The sequence below is a fragment of the Mercurialis annua genome, linkage group LG3, assembly GCF_937616625.2.
Source record: "Mercurialis annua linkage group LG3, ddMerAnnu1.2, whole genome shotgun sequence".
Taxonomy (NCBI): Eukaryota; Viridiplantae; Streptophyta; class Magnoliopsida; order Malpighiales; family Euphorbiaceae; genus Mercurialis; species Mercurialis annua.
In genome coordinates, this window is record NC_065572.1 from 71389810 (window position 1) to 71411629 (window position 21820).

General features: G+C 29.2%; 2 protein-coding genes across 3 annotated transcripts; both read right to left on the bottom strand.

Moving 5' to 3' along the window:
• Window positions 1–4578: 4578 nt before the first annotated feature.
• On the bottom strand, window positions 4579–7223 carry LOC126675164 (acid phosphatase 1). The gene is made up of 3 exons (XM_050369767.2): window positions 6520–7223; window positions 6086–6295; window positions 4579–4958 (listed from the first exon to the last, which is right to left on the bottom strand). Exons 1-3 carry the CDS (start codon window positions 6936–6938, stop codon window positions 4781–4783), a joined length of 807 nt encoding a protein of 268 aa, XP_050225724.1. The 5' UTR covers window positions 6939–7223; the 3' UTR covers window positions 4579–4780.
• An 8504-nt stretch (window positions 7224–15727) lies between these two features.
• LOC126674228 (U-box domain-containing protein 35-like) lies at window positions 15728–20605 on the bottom strand. Of its 2 annotated transcripts, none has more exons than XM_050368645.2 (10): window positions 20306–20605; window positions 19720–19951; window positions 19374–19495; window positions 18954–19075; window positions 18542–18729; window positions 18025–18425; window positions 17798–17899; window positions 17244–17672; window positions 16073–16828; window positions 15728–15974 (listed from the first exon to the last, which is right to left on the bottom strand). In XM_050368645.2, the coding sequence occupies exons 2-10, from the start codon at window positions 19913–19915 to the stop codon at window positions 15792–15794; spliced, it is 2499 nt and encodes an 832-aa protein (XP_050224602.1). In that variant the 5' UTR covers window positions 19916–19951; window positions 20306–20605; the 3' UTR covers window positions 15728–15791. The 2 variants fall into 2 exon arrangements, with proteins under 2 accessions (XP_050224602.1, XP_050224601.1); XM_050368644.2 differs by having other exon boundaries at window positions 19374–19501.
• Between the last annotated feature and the right edge of the window lie 1215 nt (window positions 20606–21820).

The following is a 21820-nucleotide window of genomic DNA, read 5'->3' on the forward strand; positions in this document are numbered from 1 at the left end:
TATACATACAAAATTAATAAATAGTAACATATATGTAGTAGAATATTTTAAAATATAAAAAAAGTCTTATGCATATATAAAGCGTGTGCACGCTTGCATAATAAAACTGCTAATTACGGTTCCAAAGAGGATCGTTCTGATTTTTTGGTACTACTTAATAATTTTATCAGTGAATTAATTTCTAAAGTTTTTTTTTGATAATTAACTAATTTCTAAAGTTTACAATATTTTTAAATTTATTTTATTCAGAAATACTTTCAGTTGCTTCATTTTTAATATAAATCAACTTATTTATAAAATAAGAAATGTTTTAAAATAATTATACCATTATATTCATTTAAAATGTGAACAATAACAGTAAATTCAATTCTAACCAAATAAATAATACTTCGATTACAGTATAAACTATCAGTTATCGATTATCAGCAATAATTGAAGCAAACAAACCAATAAAAAGTAATTAGCAAACAAATTTTACTTTAAAAATAAAATGACTTGAAAAAGATAAATTATATATATATGCCTTCCAATTAAAACTGCAAAATCAATTGTAGCAATTTAGGCTTCTGTTTAAAATAATTAAAATAAAATAACTTAACAACATATTCCTAAGATTTATTTACTACAATAGAAGTAGTATAATTTACGGATTAATTATCTTAAAATCTGGCATGCATGATCTAGTAAAATCAGTGAATTTAATGTTGGATTTTTCTTTCTTTCTTTGGAATAAAAAGAAGATATTTTTTTAAGCAGCTTTATTTCCGCAATTAGAATAATAACTGATCAGAATTTTCTTTTACTGTTTATTGTATAATTTGATGCTTAAATTAATCAGAATAAGTGAACAAAATGATTCCTAGGATATCACATGGGGCCATTTGAAGAATGTCTCTACATTAAATTTTACATATTGTCAAAACAAATTTAAAATAACAGTATGATTTTAAGACTCTGATAAAATTAATCTAAATTATAGTAACTAAATTTCATATATTTTTTGCAGTTTTCATCGTCTCTTTTAAAATAGTTCACTTAATGTGTTGACGAATCGTTCATCTGTCATTTTTATTATTATTAATAAAAAAACTAGCGTTTGAGAAAAAAAATTGATATATTTTATTTAAAGTAGGTGATGATAAATAAATTGTAAATAAGTGTGCTCTAAAACTTAAAAACAATAAAAAAATGGTACATTAAAATCATTTATGTAAAAATTTCTTTTTTAATTACTTAAATCAAGTGATACTTGAGGTTAAAAAAAAAACAAGTGATACTTAAGTTGAGTCTACTAAGTTGAAGGTTAAGAATACAAATTCTCAACCGAACCATTAGATCAGTATATTTTTCTCATCGGACGGTTGATGTAATCCTCTGAAATTAATAAGAACCAATGGGATGTATACACGTTTGAAGTGAATTGGCATCGATAAGCTATGTGGAATAAAAGCTGACGTGAGTAGTATAAATCAACGGCGCAGATTGATGAGTAATGTACATGCAGACCCCACAATACTCAAAGCCTTGATCCTCTGTTTTCTCCCTCCAATCCAAATCAATATTTTGGTAACTTTTTTTTTTGATTGGTAATCCTTTATTAGTGGTTTTAGTTTTTACAATTATAATATTATATATGAAATAAACTATTTTATCTATTTATAGCTAAATTAGGATGACGTTGTTGTCAGAACAATATTTGATAATACATAATAAAATATTTTATTTTGAAAAAAATCATTCTCCGACATAAAAATGGACTCAAATTAAAAAGAATTATCAAAATAAAAAATAATGCTCTTTCTCTATTAATTACTTCTCTGGAATAACGTCGTCCTATATTATAATTATTTTATACATGATAAATTATTATTATCTTCATCTAATAATAATGCCGATTAAGTATATAAAAAATAAAATAATTATAAAAAAGTTATCTGTAATTATTATTGATAACGCTAAATAAAAAATATAACAGTGAGACTAAAAAAATATCAAACTATTGAAATTATTGATTTTTTATTGTAATTTATAAAAAAATAAAAGTAATCATTATTACATCTATACTATATATAAAAGCACGGATGAGGGAGAGGGGGGGGGGGGGGGACAAGCAAATTTACTGAATAATCCTTTTCAGTTTACTACTAAATAAAAGTTTTATAGTCATTAACTAATTAGTTATTTAATTAATCACTATTGTAATTAAAGTTCTAATTAGAATAGGTAGCTAAATTATCTCCAATTTAGTTTTTAGTATGTAAAATATAACTAAATTGTCTCCAAATTAGTAGGAACACCTATCTTTTAGTTTGATTGAACTACAAAATTAAAATAATATATTTGATCAATATATTATTATTTAAATTTCTTTCTTATTATTCAGTATGGAAAAATATTTTATAACCAAATATATTATATTTATTTTTACAAATTATTAACTAATTTAATATTAAATATAAATAAAAAAATTGATATAATTATACTAAATTTACTAATATGTTCATTAACGAGTTATGTTACGAGCAACGTGCATAACACGTAATGCGAAACTAGTATTTAAAATATATATTTAATTCTAGACATAAGAAATGGACATACAATATTATTTAATAATCAAAGTAAATAAACCAAAAAACAAATTGTAGTTCAAGACTACTGTCATAATGTGATAAATTTAGTCTATATATGACGTGGTGAACCGAATCTAAGTAAGAATTTTTTCATTATTTAAGATGGATCATAGAGTATGATAATCCTTAAATAATTTCGCAATGAACTTTATGAAAGATATCATTAAATATATGGCAACAATAATAACACTAGAATATTGAATAGCACATCTACCATTCTCGAACTAGTTTTATTCCTTGAGATACATCCAAGTAAAGTAATTAATAACCCAACAATCGACATTATGTGCTGTCTAATTTGATCCTTTAATTTTGTTATAAATCACCATCTATAACTAAATCATCATCATGCCCCACAAGCCACGCCTCAGATATATCAATTGGTTTCTAAATTTGTATAAATTATTGTAGTTTAATAAATTATTATAGTTATATTTATATTTTATATTTGGAGAACAGAAAAGTAACAACTGTTTTTTTTTTCAACGGTTGAATGAAACGCGGTACATTCAAATTAGATATATATTATTTTATAGAATTTTTTTACCTAGCTAATCCGGAACGATCATGAAGTTTTCTCCTTAATCTTTCACTACCTATAATTTATAGAACGTCTCTCTATAGACTATAGTGAAAGCAAGAAATGGAGAATTATGAAAACTTATGAGAAATAAAAAGTATCTTTAAAGAAAAAAATGTTATAAGCGTCAATTGCGGTATTATTTTGTCAAAATGACGAATGACGAGATTTGTAAACGATGTATAAAATGTAAACAACGGGACTATAAACTGTAAATTGTAATTGTAAATAGTTTCGACCTTGTGATATTATAAGTTTGAAAAAAAATGCTCAATTCAATCTCGAGAAGACTTTCCCTTTTTCTATATTCATTTGCACCAGTTTAATTATTTTAAAATATTATATATTTTTTTGATATTTTTTATTAGGTTATTTGCATATTAAATTTCTAAATTTCACTTTTGTAGTAATTTAATCCTATCTTTTAAAATATTGCATCATACATACAAATCTTTTAATTTTTGCATTGTGTAATAATTTCTGTTTTGTGGCGTTTTATACAAAACAACGTGGCTTTTTTTTACACATTTTAACTTTATTTTTGGTAAAAACGACTATAGACTATACAATGCAAAAGCATGAGAAATCATGAAATGTGCGATGCGGTATTCTAAAGAATGGAATTAAATCGCTGTAAACTAGTAATATATTGGAATTTAATATGTAAATAACCATTTTTTATAGCTAATGTTTCTTCAATATCAGTTATATATATATATATATATATATATATATATATATATTGGAGCCAACTATACATACTTATAAGAAATCGGTCAAATATTTTCAATTTTTTTCATTTACGACTATAAAAAATTGAAAGATACTTATTAAAATTAGACTATAATTGATAAAATTAAAATATATGGCCATAAATAAAAAAAGTGAAGAATCTTTGTTTTGTTTGAAAAATTAAGTAGTTAGCCATAATTAAAATATATTGATCGAAATTAAATTAAATTAAAATTAATATTATTAAAAGACTGAATTTTATAAAAATAAAAATTGAATACTTTTTGAGTGACAGAGGCTTTGCATAAAACTAACAGCCTTACAGAAAAGGAAGTAAGGGACCAAAATGAAAGGTACACACCAAGAAATTCGGCCCTTATTTCCTAAATGTATAAGTGTATAATAATACATAGTGGTCCTCTTTAATAATACTTCCTAAAAGGTCATATTCTGCATAAATTACCTCAAAGAAAAGGCAACAGAATTGAGAATTGAGTACTTGCATTTTTAATTTTGCAAACGCTAAAGTGTGCTTATTTCACGCGCTGTTAATGCGACTGCGATAAATTAAAATATTTAAATTTGGATCCCTGCATGCATATTGCATAATGCCTCTCTAACTTATTCACACAATGCTAACACCAGAAGTCAATTAGCTGTTCATTAACAAACTCAGTAAGCAGTCATTAAACACTATTTGTGGCATCATAAATTCCTGGGTAAGAATATTCAAGAATTTAGATGCTTTTACAATTGGCAACATTGAGGATGATTCTAAGATCCTCATGAAACCCACAATCACTTATTTCAATGATTTAAAAGTTTAATGTCGATCCTGTCAAGGAATGTAATACATAGGATTAGGAAGTTTGAATGAGCGAGCTGACATTGAAAACCCCAGTAAATCGCTCCATTGGTCCCCTGAATTTCCGAGAATACGATATCCTTCATTTTCCATCTCACTCCTCTTCTCCGACTTGAATACTGTTGCCAGTTTACCATGGTCGTCGGAGGCTCTGTTAAGATCAGTAAAAATGCAAGGAAATCACAATGATGAATTGCAACTTGCAAGTTCAACAGTTTTAAGCAATGTGTAGGCTTCTTGACGCTAGACGTTTTAAGAAGCATCATGAATGAGATAATTAATTTAAGAACGGAAAAAGGAATTAAAATGTCAAATCTATCATCATGAGACTCTCTTCAAACAGTTATCAGAGTTATCTCAGTTTTTCAATTTGTCCTCATTATTTAGTCCAGCATGAAATTTATGTAGAACACAATTATCAGTTCAAGTCCCTGATATGAAAGGGGCACTTATGAATATCACATGGAAAAACCATGTAACGAGAGCCTATATTATGCACCATTTGCACCCTTAAATTAGTAATCTCTAGACCAAGAAATAACAGAAAAAGGAAGCCTTCATTAATGCCTAATAATAAGGTTTGAGCCTGCGCCTTAATCTTTTAAGGTTGCAATTAGTTCAGTAAATTTGAGTTGGTTGTCTTCAAAAGAGGATTATTTTTTAATAAGATTAGCCCTGATCCAGAAATCTAAAGTCTCCGCTATCACACGATAGAAATATGACATGTTCCGTATACGAAATCACATATTTTGCCACTCCAAAGGAAGGTATGTCTCCAAAAACAACAGATTAGCCAAAAGCCATCAGAGTCAGGTAAAATCTCTAGAGCTGACTGAATCTAGGCTCACTTTCACGTAAGGAGGAGCTATCGTTCTCACGTAAATAGAAAATGTCAAAAAGTTTGGGATCTAGAGGCATGATATTTGAAAAACGAAACACCAAGTCATCTACCTCTAAGCTCAAAGACAACTATCACAATGAAGAAAGTATAACTGCCAGACAATGCTAAATCTTTAATAGTTTTCATTTAACGTGCACACAATCATTAACTGCTTTACCCGAAAGCACAAAAACATATATATGTCTCAGTTAAGAACCTGACTTAAGATAACCAATATATGGATATGTCTGTACCACATAAACTACTGTAAGGTAGCCGTACAAGTTGGCAGGTTTCAAATGACATAACGAGCCAACATAACTATTCACTATCCAGCATAAAACATAAGCAAATTCAGAATTCCATATAAATATAACAGAGAAAGCTGCTAGACTCACCTCAAGATAAGCTTATCCCAGTTCTGGAACCCGGCATTGATCAAGTTGGTCTCAGTGCATCCCCTTTGATTCTCACCGCGTCCCGTCAGCAAGAAAACCTTAAAGCCCAAATCCTGAACCTCCTTGTAGAGTTTTAAACTTAGCTCTATAGCTGGTGCTGAACCCTCCTCAACCCATTTTTCAAACTTTGCTGGCTGAAAAACCTCCAATCTGCAATTGACAACACAACACAAATTTAAATCATTACAATGCTCATCCAAATTTATCAAAGTCAACAAATAGAACAATATGCAGAATCCAGTTTTGTGGCAAAACATCCTAAAAATTCAATTTTTTTACCATTAAAATCTAAAAGTTTCAATCTTTTATAATCCCCACATTATCATAATTACTAAGCAATCAAATAAGCAACAAAACCCAAAATAAAAACTTACCCAAAACCATGATCAACATAATAACCAAGATTAGATAGCAAAGTCTCATCAACATCAAAAACCCAAGCATCCATTCCATCACCCCTCAATTCCACACTCTTCGCATACACACCAGCCTCATTGTAAACCCTTTCAAGGTCAACTTGATAGCCTCTTCCCATAACATAATCTCTCACGTACTCTGCACATTCCTGCGGAATTGTTTTCCACGGGTTTAAATTATTAGCCTCCACCGCAAATCTCCAACTAGTACACTGTAATTGAAGCTCATTATCAAATTCCCGGGTAGTCTTGGTTTCAATTGTGTTATCTGGGTATTCAAGAATTAACGGCCTGGGGAAAATGTGGGGGTTAAATTGCTCCTCAGAAAAAACAAGTGAACATAAATACAAGAAAACGAGCAATCTTGCAAGATTCATGATTTGGGTATTTAATTTTGTTGACTGGGTTTGATTTATAGAAAGAAATAAAGTGAATTGGAAGAATTCTTTATCTATTTCTTTAGCTTTTGTTTTTCTTTTTCTTGGGAAACAAAAAAGGCGAGGAATTTGATTTGTATAGTGGCGGAGGATAAGAAAAGTGGACAGCTTTTGTTTGTATAATTTGCAGAGACAGAGAGAAATTGCGCAGAGAAGAGGAGATGGTAATGGCGTGCGAGCGAAGAGAGTTGACAGGAGAAGTAACGGATTAATGGGTTTTGAATATTCGGTGTTATTCTGTTTCCAGTTTTTAATGGACAAAAAAGGGTCAATTCGGTCCTTTAATTTGTGTTCTCGAACAAATTAATCACTTCTAATGTTTTTTATAGTCAATTAAATCTTAATATTTGTTTTTCGGGATTAAATAAAAGTCACTTTTAATTTTTTTACTAGATTAAATCTCAAACTTTCTTAATTTAGGTCGAGTTATTCTAAATCTGTATATTTCAAACAAGTGATTGTCTTGACTTCGAGATATAAATTTTGAAATCTAATTGCGTAAAAAAATTCGAAGTGATTTATGTAATTCCGTAGCATGAATTTTAATTGATTAAAAGAATTAAAAATAATTTATTTGCTCTCAAATATAAGTTCAAGAGCCGGATTGATATTTTGTTGTTCTTTTATGGGTTTTCAGTTATGGGAGAAACAGAAACGGAGAGAATGAAACGGGCCGGGCGGGTTTATTACAGATGATGTGGATTTGCTTACGTGGCTGTTTTGGATAGGGTAATAACTACGCGTGCTGGGAATAAGATTTGGTAATGTAATTATTTTGTGCGTGAAATCCTATAAAAGAGAATCTATAACATGTCGTGGATAAATGGGAGAAACAGTTGTCGTTATTGACCAAACCAAAAACAATTAAAAATAGGTAGTTGGTTCACCGACCAAACTGTTTTATTTAATTCTTTTTTTTTTATCATAAACTACAAATTTAACATATATTTTTTTATTATGTAGACAATAATAAAAATAATTTAGCTCTACTTTTAATGTAAAGATTTAAACTTCATGTACAATATATTTATCTGGTTCTACTGATTTAAACTGCATTCAGATTGAACTTAAGATAATTATTTAAATTTGACTGATGACAGGAATTTGGACGAACATCTATATAGGCCCATAATCATGTAAAGACCCAATTCATCATTTATGGGCCTATAATTTCCAATTAGGGACTCCATCTTTCAGTTATACGGGCTTTGTACATAAATGCTTGATTTTAGCTTGTTCTTTTTAAAAACACTCTCCTATTAAAAAGTCAGCACATTTACTCCTTTTTTGATTGAAAGATACTCCCTCCATTTGGTATTAGTTGACGTATTTGGAGTTGGCTCACATATTAAGAAGTCAGTTAATATCTCTTAAATGCATATATAAATGACTAATTTGGCCCCATAGACTAACAATCTATAAATCATAATGACAATTATATTTAGTGGACTAGGCTTATGGACCCTTAGATTGGATTGTTGTTTCAGGGCAAACATGGAATATAAAGTCTAAAAGCACATTGAAAGTATAAAACGTCAGGTATTTCAAAATAAAAAATCACCCCTAAAACGTCATCTAATATGAAATGGAGGGAGTAGCAAATATACCTTTTCTCTAATAACAAAGGGCTTTCTCCATAAATGTTTGAATAAGTGTATCATATATATACGCTGCACCTAATTTTTTAGCACTTATATGCTTTTGTCATATTTGAATTGGCAAATGTAGTCCATTAATATTTATTCTTGGTACTGTTAAAGACTTGAATTTTTTTGTATTCCCAAAACTTCACCAATAAAAACTACAAAGATAATTTATAATTTTCTTTTAACCTTTATAATATTCATACGTCTTTATATGTTTAGACTCTTTCTTGTTTATAACTTAAAAAAATATACTCAAACATTATTTAATCAAAGAAATTGTAAATTTTTAGTCATGTTATAAAATAAACTATCTTTTTTTATCTCTTTAAATTTTTTATTAAAGTAAAAATAACATAAAAGTTATTTAATTATTATATATCAATTATTATTTGGGCTTCTTTTATAAATACCCTTTTCTGAGAAGCTATTAGCTTTTATACGCTACAGATTAAACACTTGCACATATACGCCTTTTCATAAAATATGTATTCATATATACGCTTTTTCATCAACCCCTGCTATATTAACTTTTCTTTTCTATAAAACTAATATTTGCAGTTGCCAAAAAAATTAAACTTTAGAAAAGCTGGACAAAATGGTGACCACCTCTAAATTCTATTGTTCTAATATATTCTTTCAAAAATATTATTTCTACTTTTAACTAATTTTTTATTAAAAGATAAAAAAAATATGAGAACGTCACGATTGTAATAATTTATCTAATGATTGATACAATAACTTTTTTTTCTATATATTTTTTGCATACATTTATTTTTATTTTATTTTTAGTAATTGACTATTGGAAATATTTGTACATATTGCATTTATTTTTTGAAACACCTCTCATTTAATTTCATTTTATTTTTTGAACTTTATTTTTTCGAACCCAACATGCTGAAAATTATTAATTCATTTTTTTAAATATTCTTTTCTATTTTTTAAAACTGTAATATTTCCAAATCAACCTTTTAATTTTTTAAAATTTAAAATGTTTTCAATATATTTTTATGTTTTTTTTATCTTTTAGAACTAATAGATAAGTCAAATTATATTTTTATCAAAAATATTAATTATTATAAATTATTCTAGCAAAATGTCAAATTTAACAAAAAAATCACCGTACACATTAATATTGAATTGTGATAATTTTATTTAATATTAGTTTTTATAAATATCAGTATATTGTATAATAATGATTAAGATAAAGGTGAGTGTAAATCATGTTCTAAAACAACATTAGATAGTTATTCATTTCATGTAAATTTAATTTGATTCAGTTGTAGAGAAGCAACGATCATCTGGTCAATCAAATAAATTTATAATATCACTTGGTAACAAAAATCAATAAAACATAAAAAATTATATCCCATACAAATAACAATCAATAAACAATTAAAAAATAACAAACGAGCAACCTACAAACAACCAAACAAGAAAAAGACAACAAATTAACAATAAAAAGCAATCAAAGAGCAACGAGAAAGCAACTAACAAACCACAAAATATCTACTAACGAGCAACAAAAATTGAGATCCAATCAAATTTTATACATACATATAAATCTCTAAAGAAGGTCATAATTCACCAACATCAAAGATATAATATATGATAATATATTGTTGGCAAAAAAAAAATACACCAACTAATTTCAATTTTTAAAACATAAAAAATGTGAAAACATATATTTTCATATAACATTAATATCACTTGTCAATTTTAAATCTCATTCTCTATTCCTTTGCTTCCATTGATCACCGAATAAAGTAATATGGACTTTTCGATTTGAATCAAATCTTCAAGTTTAATTACATTATGACATATCTGAAAGAAAAAAAAACAAAATTCAACGTTCATCTAGATAAAAAAAAAGAAGAACAAAGGAGTATAAATTTTTATTTGATTCCAATTACACAAATTCAATACCTTCTACCATGCTAAATATCAAATTTTGATCAGAAAGCATATAATGACATCTGAAAATAAACACATTATTATATAATTGTCAAACTAAAAAAAAGACAGTTAAAAGCAGTTTAACGTAAGAATAACAAATTCACGAGCTGAGAACCTAACACATTTCATGTAAATATGATTAAATTGCACGATAATTAATAATATCAAAGATGGAAACCTGCAAGGATGGATTGATATGCACAAAACATCTAAAGTATAGCACATGGTATAAGTGCGCGCCTTTGGGATGTGTTGCACATATATTCATGAAAAAAGAGTACTAAAGTTACTTGATATTTTTAAATTGAAAGTAAAAATCAAGCTATTGTCGACCCGCTGTCAAGCTACTACTAAACTACTGTCAAGCTACTGTTAAGTTATTGTCAAGCTACTGTCAAGCAACATGCTGCATCAATACTACATTTAGTAACATAAGTTCCACAAAAGTCAATTTCATCCATAAAGTGCAAATACAAGTTGTTAGTATGAATAATAGCTCCAAGATATAAGATAAGACTGAGAAGCCAATCCTGAAATTTTACTTTACAATCTATTCTAAAAAAACTAAAGACTTGCGACAGTCCTCTAAATGTATGCATCAAAATTAAGCTCTTCAATTTGGCTATTTCATATGAGACATAAATTGCAGAAATTTAGAAGTTCAAAGATGAATAATCCAATATGTGCTAATTATTTTTGAATTCTATGAATTCTTTTGACAACTAAACGCAATTCTAAAAATAAAAAATGAAAAATGAAATTACAGAGATCAATAAAATAAAATAACATGATCTAATTTATAAAATAATAAAAAAAGAGCTTTAGCCAATTTACCAAATAAACATAGACATAGCTAATATCAACAATAATCTTACTCGTCTTTAAATCGCTTCTAAGTCCGGATCAAACATCAACAGTTCTTATTTTTTGTGGCAGCCATATATTTATTTTCCCCTTTTTTTTGAGTTTTGATTTTTGTTATTTAGCAACAGATTTCATTCAAATGAAATTAATGACAATCAATAAACAAAACTAATTAATACAATAATTTAAGAACAAAAAAAGCGTGAAATCATAAATTTCAAAAGACAACAAAAATACCTAATTTTCTTACCTAAGTGAAGACTGAATTAACCTAACTGAGAAAGACAATTACAGAGTAAAAGAAAAGAAACAATTGGTTGAAGGAGATGAGGGCGAAGATAATTGAAGCAAGACAGCAAGAAACAGATGTTGAAAAGAGAACGGAAAAAATTGAAAAGAGACGACAGAAGAAAAGGCGTATATTTGGAAAAGAAAAATTAAAAAGTAAGCACGCTTGTAAGTGAAAGTTTTAGGAAGGTATCTTTGAAAAGAATATATAAATTAGGGTATATTGTGTAATTTCCTCCAGTTATACCTACTCATGTTAATGAGCCAGACTTGGCGGACTCGGGCGAATCCAATCGAGTTTGTGTCTTTTAAATGCAAGTTTAAATCTAGTTTGCATTAAGCGCAAACTTCATATATACTATCTAAATCCGGTTTATATATTGTATTTATACAGGTTCGGCTGAATTTTTTTGATGGTTATTATAATTAAAAAAAGGAACGATGACAAAAAGTATCTAAAATTTTAAAAATATTTATAAAAATACCTGTAAACTTTTTTTATTTACAAAAATACGACTGATTTAAACTTAATTACAAAAGTACCAAAAAATGAAAATTAATTACAAAAGTACGATTTGTATAATGTCGGTATAATTATGGTATAATTTTGGAATATTAAAACTATAAATCAGGTAATTTAAAAATAATATTTGGTTTATTATTGGTATAATTTCAATATATTTTCGGTCTATCGATTATAAATTTATATATATATATATTCTAGTTGATAACATGTATATATTTTTTTATATGTAATTTTCACTATAGTTGGTAATAAACTAGAGAATTTATATATTGTTGGTGTAATTTTAGTATATTGTTAGGTTAATATTTAGTATGCGATGTGGTGTAATGTTGATGTAATAATAAAATTTCAATATATTTTGATGTGTACACTCTTGGTTTACTGTTGGTATAATTTTGATATATTATTAATTTAATTATTAGTATACGATTTGATGTAATTTTGGTAAATTTTTATTTAATATTAATAAAATCCCAATATGTATAATGTTGGTATAATTTTATTATAATGTTGATATAATGTTAGTTTATTAGTATACTGACATTATACTCATAGTATACACCATATGTTTGATATTATTTTTTATTTTTTTATACTTTTGTAAATACTATTAAAAAATTTGTCAATGAAAAAAGCCAACATGTAATTATGTAATTTTTCTTTTTTGATAAATGGTGTAATTTCCTCTTAAAACAATTATTGAAGTTCAATTCTATCCGTTCTCTAAAATCTCAGACTCAGACCATGCTTGAGACAAACAATGTTCAAGTTTGGCCCAAAGAAAATGGGCCGAAAGAATATCCAGACCCATGATTAAATCTAGTTGTGATTTTTTTAGGGCTTTTTATGTCAAATACGACATTTGGCAGATTGTTTACATTTATACAGCCCAACTCATTTCTTTACTTTCCCCACCATCTTATTTTATAAAAATAACCTAACATCTTAAAATTATTTCTTTTATACGACTTTTCCTTTCTTCTCTCAAATTAACAATTATTTCTTTCATATTCTTCCATCTCATGTGCTCTATTCTTTTTCATGGTCGTCGCCCTTCATCAACTCTCAGTGCCGCTCCACTGCCGCCTTCGTTGTGCCGCCACCGTTCTCTTATTTTTTTTGTTTTCTTTTTCAGATCTGAATCGGAGTTTATTGTCGGAAGGAAGAATATATATCATAAGTTTTTAACGATTTAAAAAAAAAAATTAAAGGCATATGATCAGATTTTGAGACAAAAAGATTCACCGTTCTTCTTCTTCTTCTTTTTCATTTTCAGATCTAGAAATTGTTTATTAACTGCTTTTAAGTCACAATAATTTTTTTACCATTAAACATGTGTAAAGATTATCTTTAAGGAATGTAATACTAATTTTCATGTATATAAAATAATTTTATGATTTTATGGAATGAAAATATGTTATTTCTGCAGTTTTACTCTGTTTGGTTATATTTCTGCGTTTTTTTTATTCTGCAGCACGATTTGTTGATGATGGTAGATTGATAAAATTATTGTAATGTTTCAGTGTTGTTGATTTTATGTTAATTTTATGTTGATAATCAGTTGATATTTATTGATTTTAACATTGACAAATAAGATAATGATGTCCGTGAAATAAACTAAAAAAAATAAAAATTTAACTGAGACTAGATAATGATATGTTAGCATTGGGAAAGAAGACAAATAAAGATGTTGAATTATTGTAATGTTACAATGTTGAAATTGTGTTGATTTTCGGTTAATATTTTGTTGATTTTAACAATGGTGAAAAAGACAATAATGATATTGAATTATTATAATGTTACAATGTTGATCTTGTGTTGGTATTGTGTTGATGTTATGTTGATATTAACATTAATAAAAATATTAACATTACAATAATTTAGTAATCAATCAAAAATTAACGTATCATTTTTTCTGTTTCAATTTAATTTTTATTATTTTAGTGTATTTCATAGACAATATCGTTTTCTTCGACAATGTTAAAATCAACCAGATATCAACACAAAATCAACATAATACCAACATAAAATCAACACTATACTATTATAATAATTTAACATCGTTATTTATATTTTTCAGCAATGCTAAAATCAACACTGTAATATTATAATAATTATATATATTTTTCAATTTAATTTTTATTTTTTTAGTTTATTTCACGGACAATATTATTCTATTTGCCAATGTTAAAATCAAGAAAAAATTCAATTGATTATAAACACAAAATCAACATAAAATCAACAATACTGAAACATAACAATAATTCAGCAATCAACCATCATCAACAAATCGTACTGCGGAATATAAAAAATGCAGAAATACAACCAAACACATAAAAAATACAGAAATAACCGAATTTTATTCGATAAACTCACAAAATATTTTACATAATATGAAAAGATAATCTTCATACATTAATCATGAATATATAAAAACAGTAAACAAAAAAGAAAAGAAAATGTAGATTTAAAGAAAAGAAGAAGAAGAAGAATAAAAAGAATAATGAATTAGATCTGAAATCAAAATAGAAAAACGATAACAAGAAGCAACGTAAGAACAACAACAAAAAGTCATTTTACAATATCAAAAACAATGCTTTTCCTCGCCGGAATCTTATGCGGATCTTCAGCTCCAACAATGGTGAAAAGAATAACAATACGAACAAAACTTGTAGCGATGTTGGACGGCGACGTTGAAAAAGATGAATGAAGACAGCAGATCTGAGAGAGTTTGAAGAGTTTGTGAGATCTGAGAGAGATTAGAGAAATGAGTTGAGAGAGATGAGAGAAACTGATAATGATGAGAGAGAAAATAACTTTGTTTTTGAGGGTTGGTTTGAGAAGAGGGATATATATATCCGTATAAAAGTTATAATTTACAGAGTGTATGGTAGTTTTGATAATGAAAACATGTGTCCGTATAAAAATAATAATATGATAAATGTTGGTTGTTTGTGAAAAAAGCCCATTTTTTTACAGTAACCTTTTTCTATTAATTTCTTTTTAAAAAATAGTTTAACAAAAGAGCTGTTTGTAAAATATATAATAATTAAGTTTAATATCATTTCAAAACTTTATTACAATTATCTTTCAATTATATAAATTGATTTGTTTTGAGAATTTTATATATACAAATTGGTTTAAATTTTTTATATAACTGATAATTAAATTGTTCAAGTAATATTATATTAGACAAAATAAATTTTTATGACATAATATACATGCATTAGTCATGACAGTCACATCAATAATCATACACGACTTGAGAAGTAAATGTAACAAAATATTAAAATTCCAATAGACTAAAGAAATTTAAAAATTTAGTCAAAATAATAAACATGTTAATTTTTTTTGAAGTTTTAGATATTTGGCATAACAAAATAGCAGTATTTTACATATTATTCTAAAATTTATGATGAATTTTATGAATTTCGAAATAAAAATAGGAAACCTTTCACAAAAATAATAATAAATCATTTTCTGTGTGAGAACTACACAATAAATAGAAGGCCATAGTCACTGTTTATTGGACTTCCATTCAATAATAGCAGACAAAAGTGTATAACTTGGTAGAAGATTTTTACTCGCCAATGGCAAATTTGTCATCGGCGATTTATCATTATCTTCAAGCCATTTCTCAATCGCTTTCCGATCATAACTATATCCATCAGCAGCAACACAAGGGTCCAACATTATATCCTGTAATACAAAAATTTGCAGACATAGCTTAAGTATGTATAATAAGCATGAACAAAACGTACTTGCCAAGTTACAGCAGGTTGTATAGACCAACATACCTTAAGTATTGGGCAGATGAAATGATTGGGGGGAGTTCTGCGTTGAACACGGGAAATTGAATCTCGTGCCCGATCGGCTACCTCCTTCAATCTCTCTAGTGTAGGAAGTACTTGATTTTTCAAATCAGGTCTGTCTCTTCGACGCATTTCTGCACAGCTTAATCCTAATAAAACGAGTTCTTTTGTCTCTTCAAGGGGCCATTTCCCAGCCCTGGAATCTAACATCTCGGATAAACGTCCATCGTCGATTGCTGTTTCCATTATGTGTGTCAATGCTATTGCATGTTTTGCAGTCACAAGCTGCAGAATTAGTATTCCAAAGGCGTATACATCCGATTTTGGAGAAACCAGCCCGCTTCTTTGATACTCGGGATCTATATAGCAGAGAGTACCAACTGGGCCGGTGTCCCTGTACATAGTGGTTGTAAAGGAAGCATCTGAATTAAGCATTGTTGAAAGTCCAACATCACCAATCTTGCTCACAAAGTTATGATCGAGCAAGATGTTAGCGGGTTTCAGATCGCGATGAATAATTGGCTTTGGCTTGGAGTTATGAAGAAACGCAAGAGCCGATGCCACTTCCCAAGCGATCCGGTATCTTTCATACCACGGGATGGACGGTGTGTTGTTCACCCTGAATAGCCTATCATCCAAGCTACCATTCTCCATGTACTCGTACACTAGACAACCGTGCTCAGGACAAGCACCGATAAGGATAAGCAAGTGAGGATGGCGGATTTTACTCAAGATCTCAAGCTGAAATCCAAGAAAATATATAAAAAATATTAACATAAATTTTGAGGTCAGAATGATAGTGCAGCAAACACTAGAAAAGGAGGGCTTGCGCAAATCATCGCAAGAAGAATGCAGAAACAAATGCTGAAAACAGCAACCAAAGTCGAGGACTTTTTTTCTTGTTCACAAAATATTTTATGCTGAATGTTCAAAACTATTTTCTTGAAAGTCGAAAGAAAATGCTCGAAATCGGAATGAGTAAAAAAATTTGACTTTCTTGGAGCAATTCAAAAAATAATACCATTGAAGCCGTTAACGATACTTCGTCACTTCATAAGCAATTGTGAAATAAAGTCAAACTTAGTTTACTGAAGCTAAATTTTGTACATTATGAAGATTTATTGTGCTTTCAGTTAATAGATGAAAGCTTCCGTACCTCTTGCAGAAATTGCTTAGAATTAGGGTTCTCTTTGGAGTGAAGGACTTTCACAGCTGCAGTGGTGTGATGCAAACTGCATTTATAGACTGTTCCATAAGCTCCCATTCCTATTTTAAGATCTTCTGAAAATGATGAGGTGGCAGACACAATCTCTTCCCATGAGAACATGTGGTACTGCTGTACTTGACCTGAAAGAGCATTTTCGAGCTTTTCTTTTTCTTTGGCGTCGCGAATGGCTTCTAGCTCAGCTTCTTCCCTTTGTGAAGCTTCTCTTTCAGCACATTCTCGTATGTATTCCGCTTCCCTTATTGCAGCTTCACTCTTTTCCTTCTCCTGCCTTGCTAATTCTTCAGCTTCCTTCTCCCTGACATTTATTTCCTTGAGCTTTATTGCTTCCTCCGAATGACGTTTGCTTAAATTATTTAACTGAGAAAAGCAGTGGTTGAATTGAAACATGTCAACTTTAGTAAAAAAGACAAGGATACAGAATTGATTCATAAGCATGAAACTGAAGACAGTGTTTCGCTCAATACAAGAATGCTGAAACTAACCTTTCGAGAAGCATCGATTGCCTCACTTTGAGCCATTGCATATATTCCTCGAACATGTCTTAGCTCAATCCTTAGCTTTTCTAGCTCAAAGTTAATAATTGCCTGCATAATCAATCGGAAAATATGACTTCAGTGACAGTAAATATGCTCATGCAAAAGTACCAACCAACCAAGTCATTATATTCTCAATACAGGCAAATGAGCCAACAGAAAATGTAGAAAGCTACCTGCCCGTCCGAGGAAGAATAATCAGTAAGCGCATCTGAGGTGGAAGCTTGATCGGCTTCCCATGATTGGTAATCTGTTGGCATGTTTTTGCAACTAGAACTTCGAGCGACTGTATGTTCAGTTTCTGGACCACTGGGATTAGAAGTTGCTTCACAGTTTTCTTCCTCGATATCCATAGACTGCCATCTTGAATGATTGGTGGTCTCAACGAAATTTGTTCTTGTATTAGCATGGCTCTGGTTTCCGTCAATATCCAAAGACTGGCACCTCGAATGATTGGTCTCAACGGAATTTGTTCTTGTATGAAGAAGGCCCTGGTTTATTGTTGAAAGAGCTTGATTACGCTGCATCAGCAGGGAAGGAGAATGAAATGGAGTGTATGATGCGACTGACGTGGCATCTGCAGATTCCAGAAAGCAGAAAATAGATGCAGTAGAGTTTTTGTTAATTACAAATTTTGATGTGGAGATTATCACTAATTATAAGTAAGTCTCGATAAATCTTAAGAACAAGTACCTGTTTGTGAGCTGGAAGTGCAACTCGATGAGCTATTAGTAGAGCTCGCAACACTTGTGTCATCTCTCATACTCCCAATTGTCTCTAGATCTGATGGTCGGACAGATGTCAATTTTCCTTTTGACACAGCATAGACCGTACAAAAACTTGGGGTGCAATCGGATATTTGTGAGGACAACTTAAGTTTCCTGAAAATACTACCTTATCAATACAAAATGTTTTAAATGAAATTCTACCCCGAACCATAATGTTCTAACTATTACTACTATACCATATTAAATGTTATTTGTCATGCTAACAGATTTCACCAGTTATTGATTACAATTCAGATATATCAATTGAATTAACATTCAAGTCTCAAAGAATATTCTAGCATTATAAATTATAATCACATTTGACGCCATCTGCGTACCTTGTAAACATGCCACGAGGAGAAGCTCCTATAACCAGCTTTTTGATGGCGCCCTTAGCAACTTCCTCTGCTAATGCCTCAGCCACATCATCAGATTCTATCACGACGACATCTACTTGAACCTATATGCATAACAAAATGCTTTTCAAGTTGTAGTTACTCGAGATATAAAATCCACATTAGCCACATCATCAGATTCTATCACGACGACATCTACTTGAACCTATATATGCATAACAGAATGCTTTTGAAGTTGTAGTTACTCAAGATATAAAATCCACATTAGCCACATCATCAGATTCTATCACGATGACATCTACTTGCACCTATATCCATAACAGAATGCTTTTCAAGTTGTAGTTACTCAAGATATAAAATCCACAATTGGGGGCAGTGAGATGCGGAGGAAGAAAGACAGACCTTATTCCGAGTACACAAGTTCTTGAAAGGAAGAAGCATTTGATTTGTCTGCCACCCCATTTCCTGCTTGTAAGCTGCTGCTACATCATCTCGTACTTGTGATATTGGAATCGAATTTCCCACTGAAGCTAAGAAGACAAAATTCAGAAAAGTAACACTTGTATCCCCTTTCCAAAAATTCTATGCCAGCAACAATATCCATCAAGTATATTCAAATCTTTAACGAATATTAACACAAGCATCTTTGGTCCGTTCCCTGAGTTTCTAACGATTGTAATTGCTTCCGATTTGGATTAATGAAATTCTATAGTATTTGGTTCAAAATAAAGTTCTGAAGAGAACTTACTTGCTGTAGGGACAGTTGTGATCATAGGGCGGACATGTAACAACTTGAAGGCAACATTCTCCTCTGGAATAAATTTTTCCAATGCCCAATTCACTAGATATTTGCTTTTCCTCTTCCCATCAATGGCTATCCCAACATTTAAAGGTGGGATTGGTGGTAAACCAAACATTTTCTCAGGTTCAATTCTCTCCTCCATCACTCTACAACTTCTCTATAATTTGTCTATTACAGGCTGGGGAAATAAAAAAATACAACACAGTAAGACTTTGAAGCATGCCATTAAACCTCAGAACACACTGCAAAATAAGTCTGTGAATCAATACGATCATACCCAAATTAATAAAAGTAGAAATTTTAGAAGTCAAAATCTCTTCAAAATTAAGACAATTATTTTTTATGAATGCAGAAACAAAAATAAATGCATTTATACAAACAGACATATCAACAACTACCTGCAGCAAAGCTCTTAGCTTTAAACATTGAACTACTTGAAAATGAAGTTTCTTATGAAATTCAACTCCAAACCAAATGGGCAAAAAAAGAACTGAAAAATTAAGGAAAAAAACAGAGAGAAATCATTACATACCAGCAATCCAAAACGTCAAGCTCTGACCTTTGAAGAACCCATCATTCATATCTCTTCAATAATCAAATTTCAAACTCTTAAATGACAACTTGGTCTCTTTTTTTTTAAAATAAATTTAGAGTTCTGAATAAGCAGATATGGTTCGAAAGAAAAGGTAAAATATGATTACGGCATGAAAAGCAAGGATTTTTTGCAACTATGAGGCCATTTACTTGTCTCTGACGATCACTTTAATTCTATTTCTATCCATTATTTGTATTGTTGAACTTTATTCTATTCAAAGTTTCTTACTTGGGGTGTTCTTTTTTTTGTTTGTTTGACGTCAACTTTGTGATGTGATCATATGAACTGATGATGACAATTATAATAAGATATTTTTTAGCCACCATTTGAAGCTTTTGTTGAGTTACCAAATAAATTTCGCATGTAATGAATTTTTTTTTGATTTTTGAAGAAATTTTAAGATAGGCTTACCACATTATTCATAGACTAAATTAATCACATTATAATATCTTATTAAAATGATTATAAAATGTAAACACATTTGTTATTATTTTATCATTATATTAATGAGATATTAAATAATATGATTAGTTTAATTTACGGATAACTTGGTAAATTTAGTCTATTTAAAAATTTCTCTAATTAATTTAAGAAATGATATTCTTTTTGAGTCAACGAAAATGTTTCTTTCACGGTTTGTTGCTAGGAAATTAAGAAATTTGTCCTGAATACACATGGTGGCTTACTTAATTTGGTGATGTTCTATAAATGCTTACTAAATGGACTAATTTAGTGATTGTTTAGAGGGCAAAAAGGTACTAATTATTGATACAACTTTTTGGCAGTAGAAGGGTCAAATTGGCTATTTCATTGAATTTAGCTGCAAAAAACGTGGGGACTATATCTGTATGTTTGGTTAGTTGAACTTGTTGAATTTTTCATAGTACTGTACCATCTGACTTGAGACTCAAAGATGTTTTTTGGGTAATATATGATAATAATTGTTCCTAAAATCTATTTCCCCTAATTATCCTTAAACATAAACTTATATCCTATTTTTTAAAAAATGTTCAATAATTTAATTGTTCATGTTGTTATTTTTTCATCCGTTTTTGTCAATTTTAGCGATGTCGCGTGTCGAATAAAGTTTTATGTGGTCGTCTAAAATTACCACATAGCGTTACATAACAAAACTAAAATTTTAAAAGTCCATATATAACTTCAGTAGATATGCCACGATATTAAAATTGACAAAAACAACAAAAAAGTAACGACAAAGACAATTAATTATTAAATAAATATTTACAACAATTAAAGTGCGAATTAAACTTTAAGGACAATTAAAAAAAAGACGACATTTAAGAACATAAGTGTAATCCATTTTTTAGCACATATACAGCCCTATATGCGGGATTACTATTCTACTAATTCGAACCGAGTCGAGCGTATTGTACCATTTGAACTGAGATTAACAAAAAAATTCGAATACATATATGGCCCAACAATGTGAAA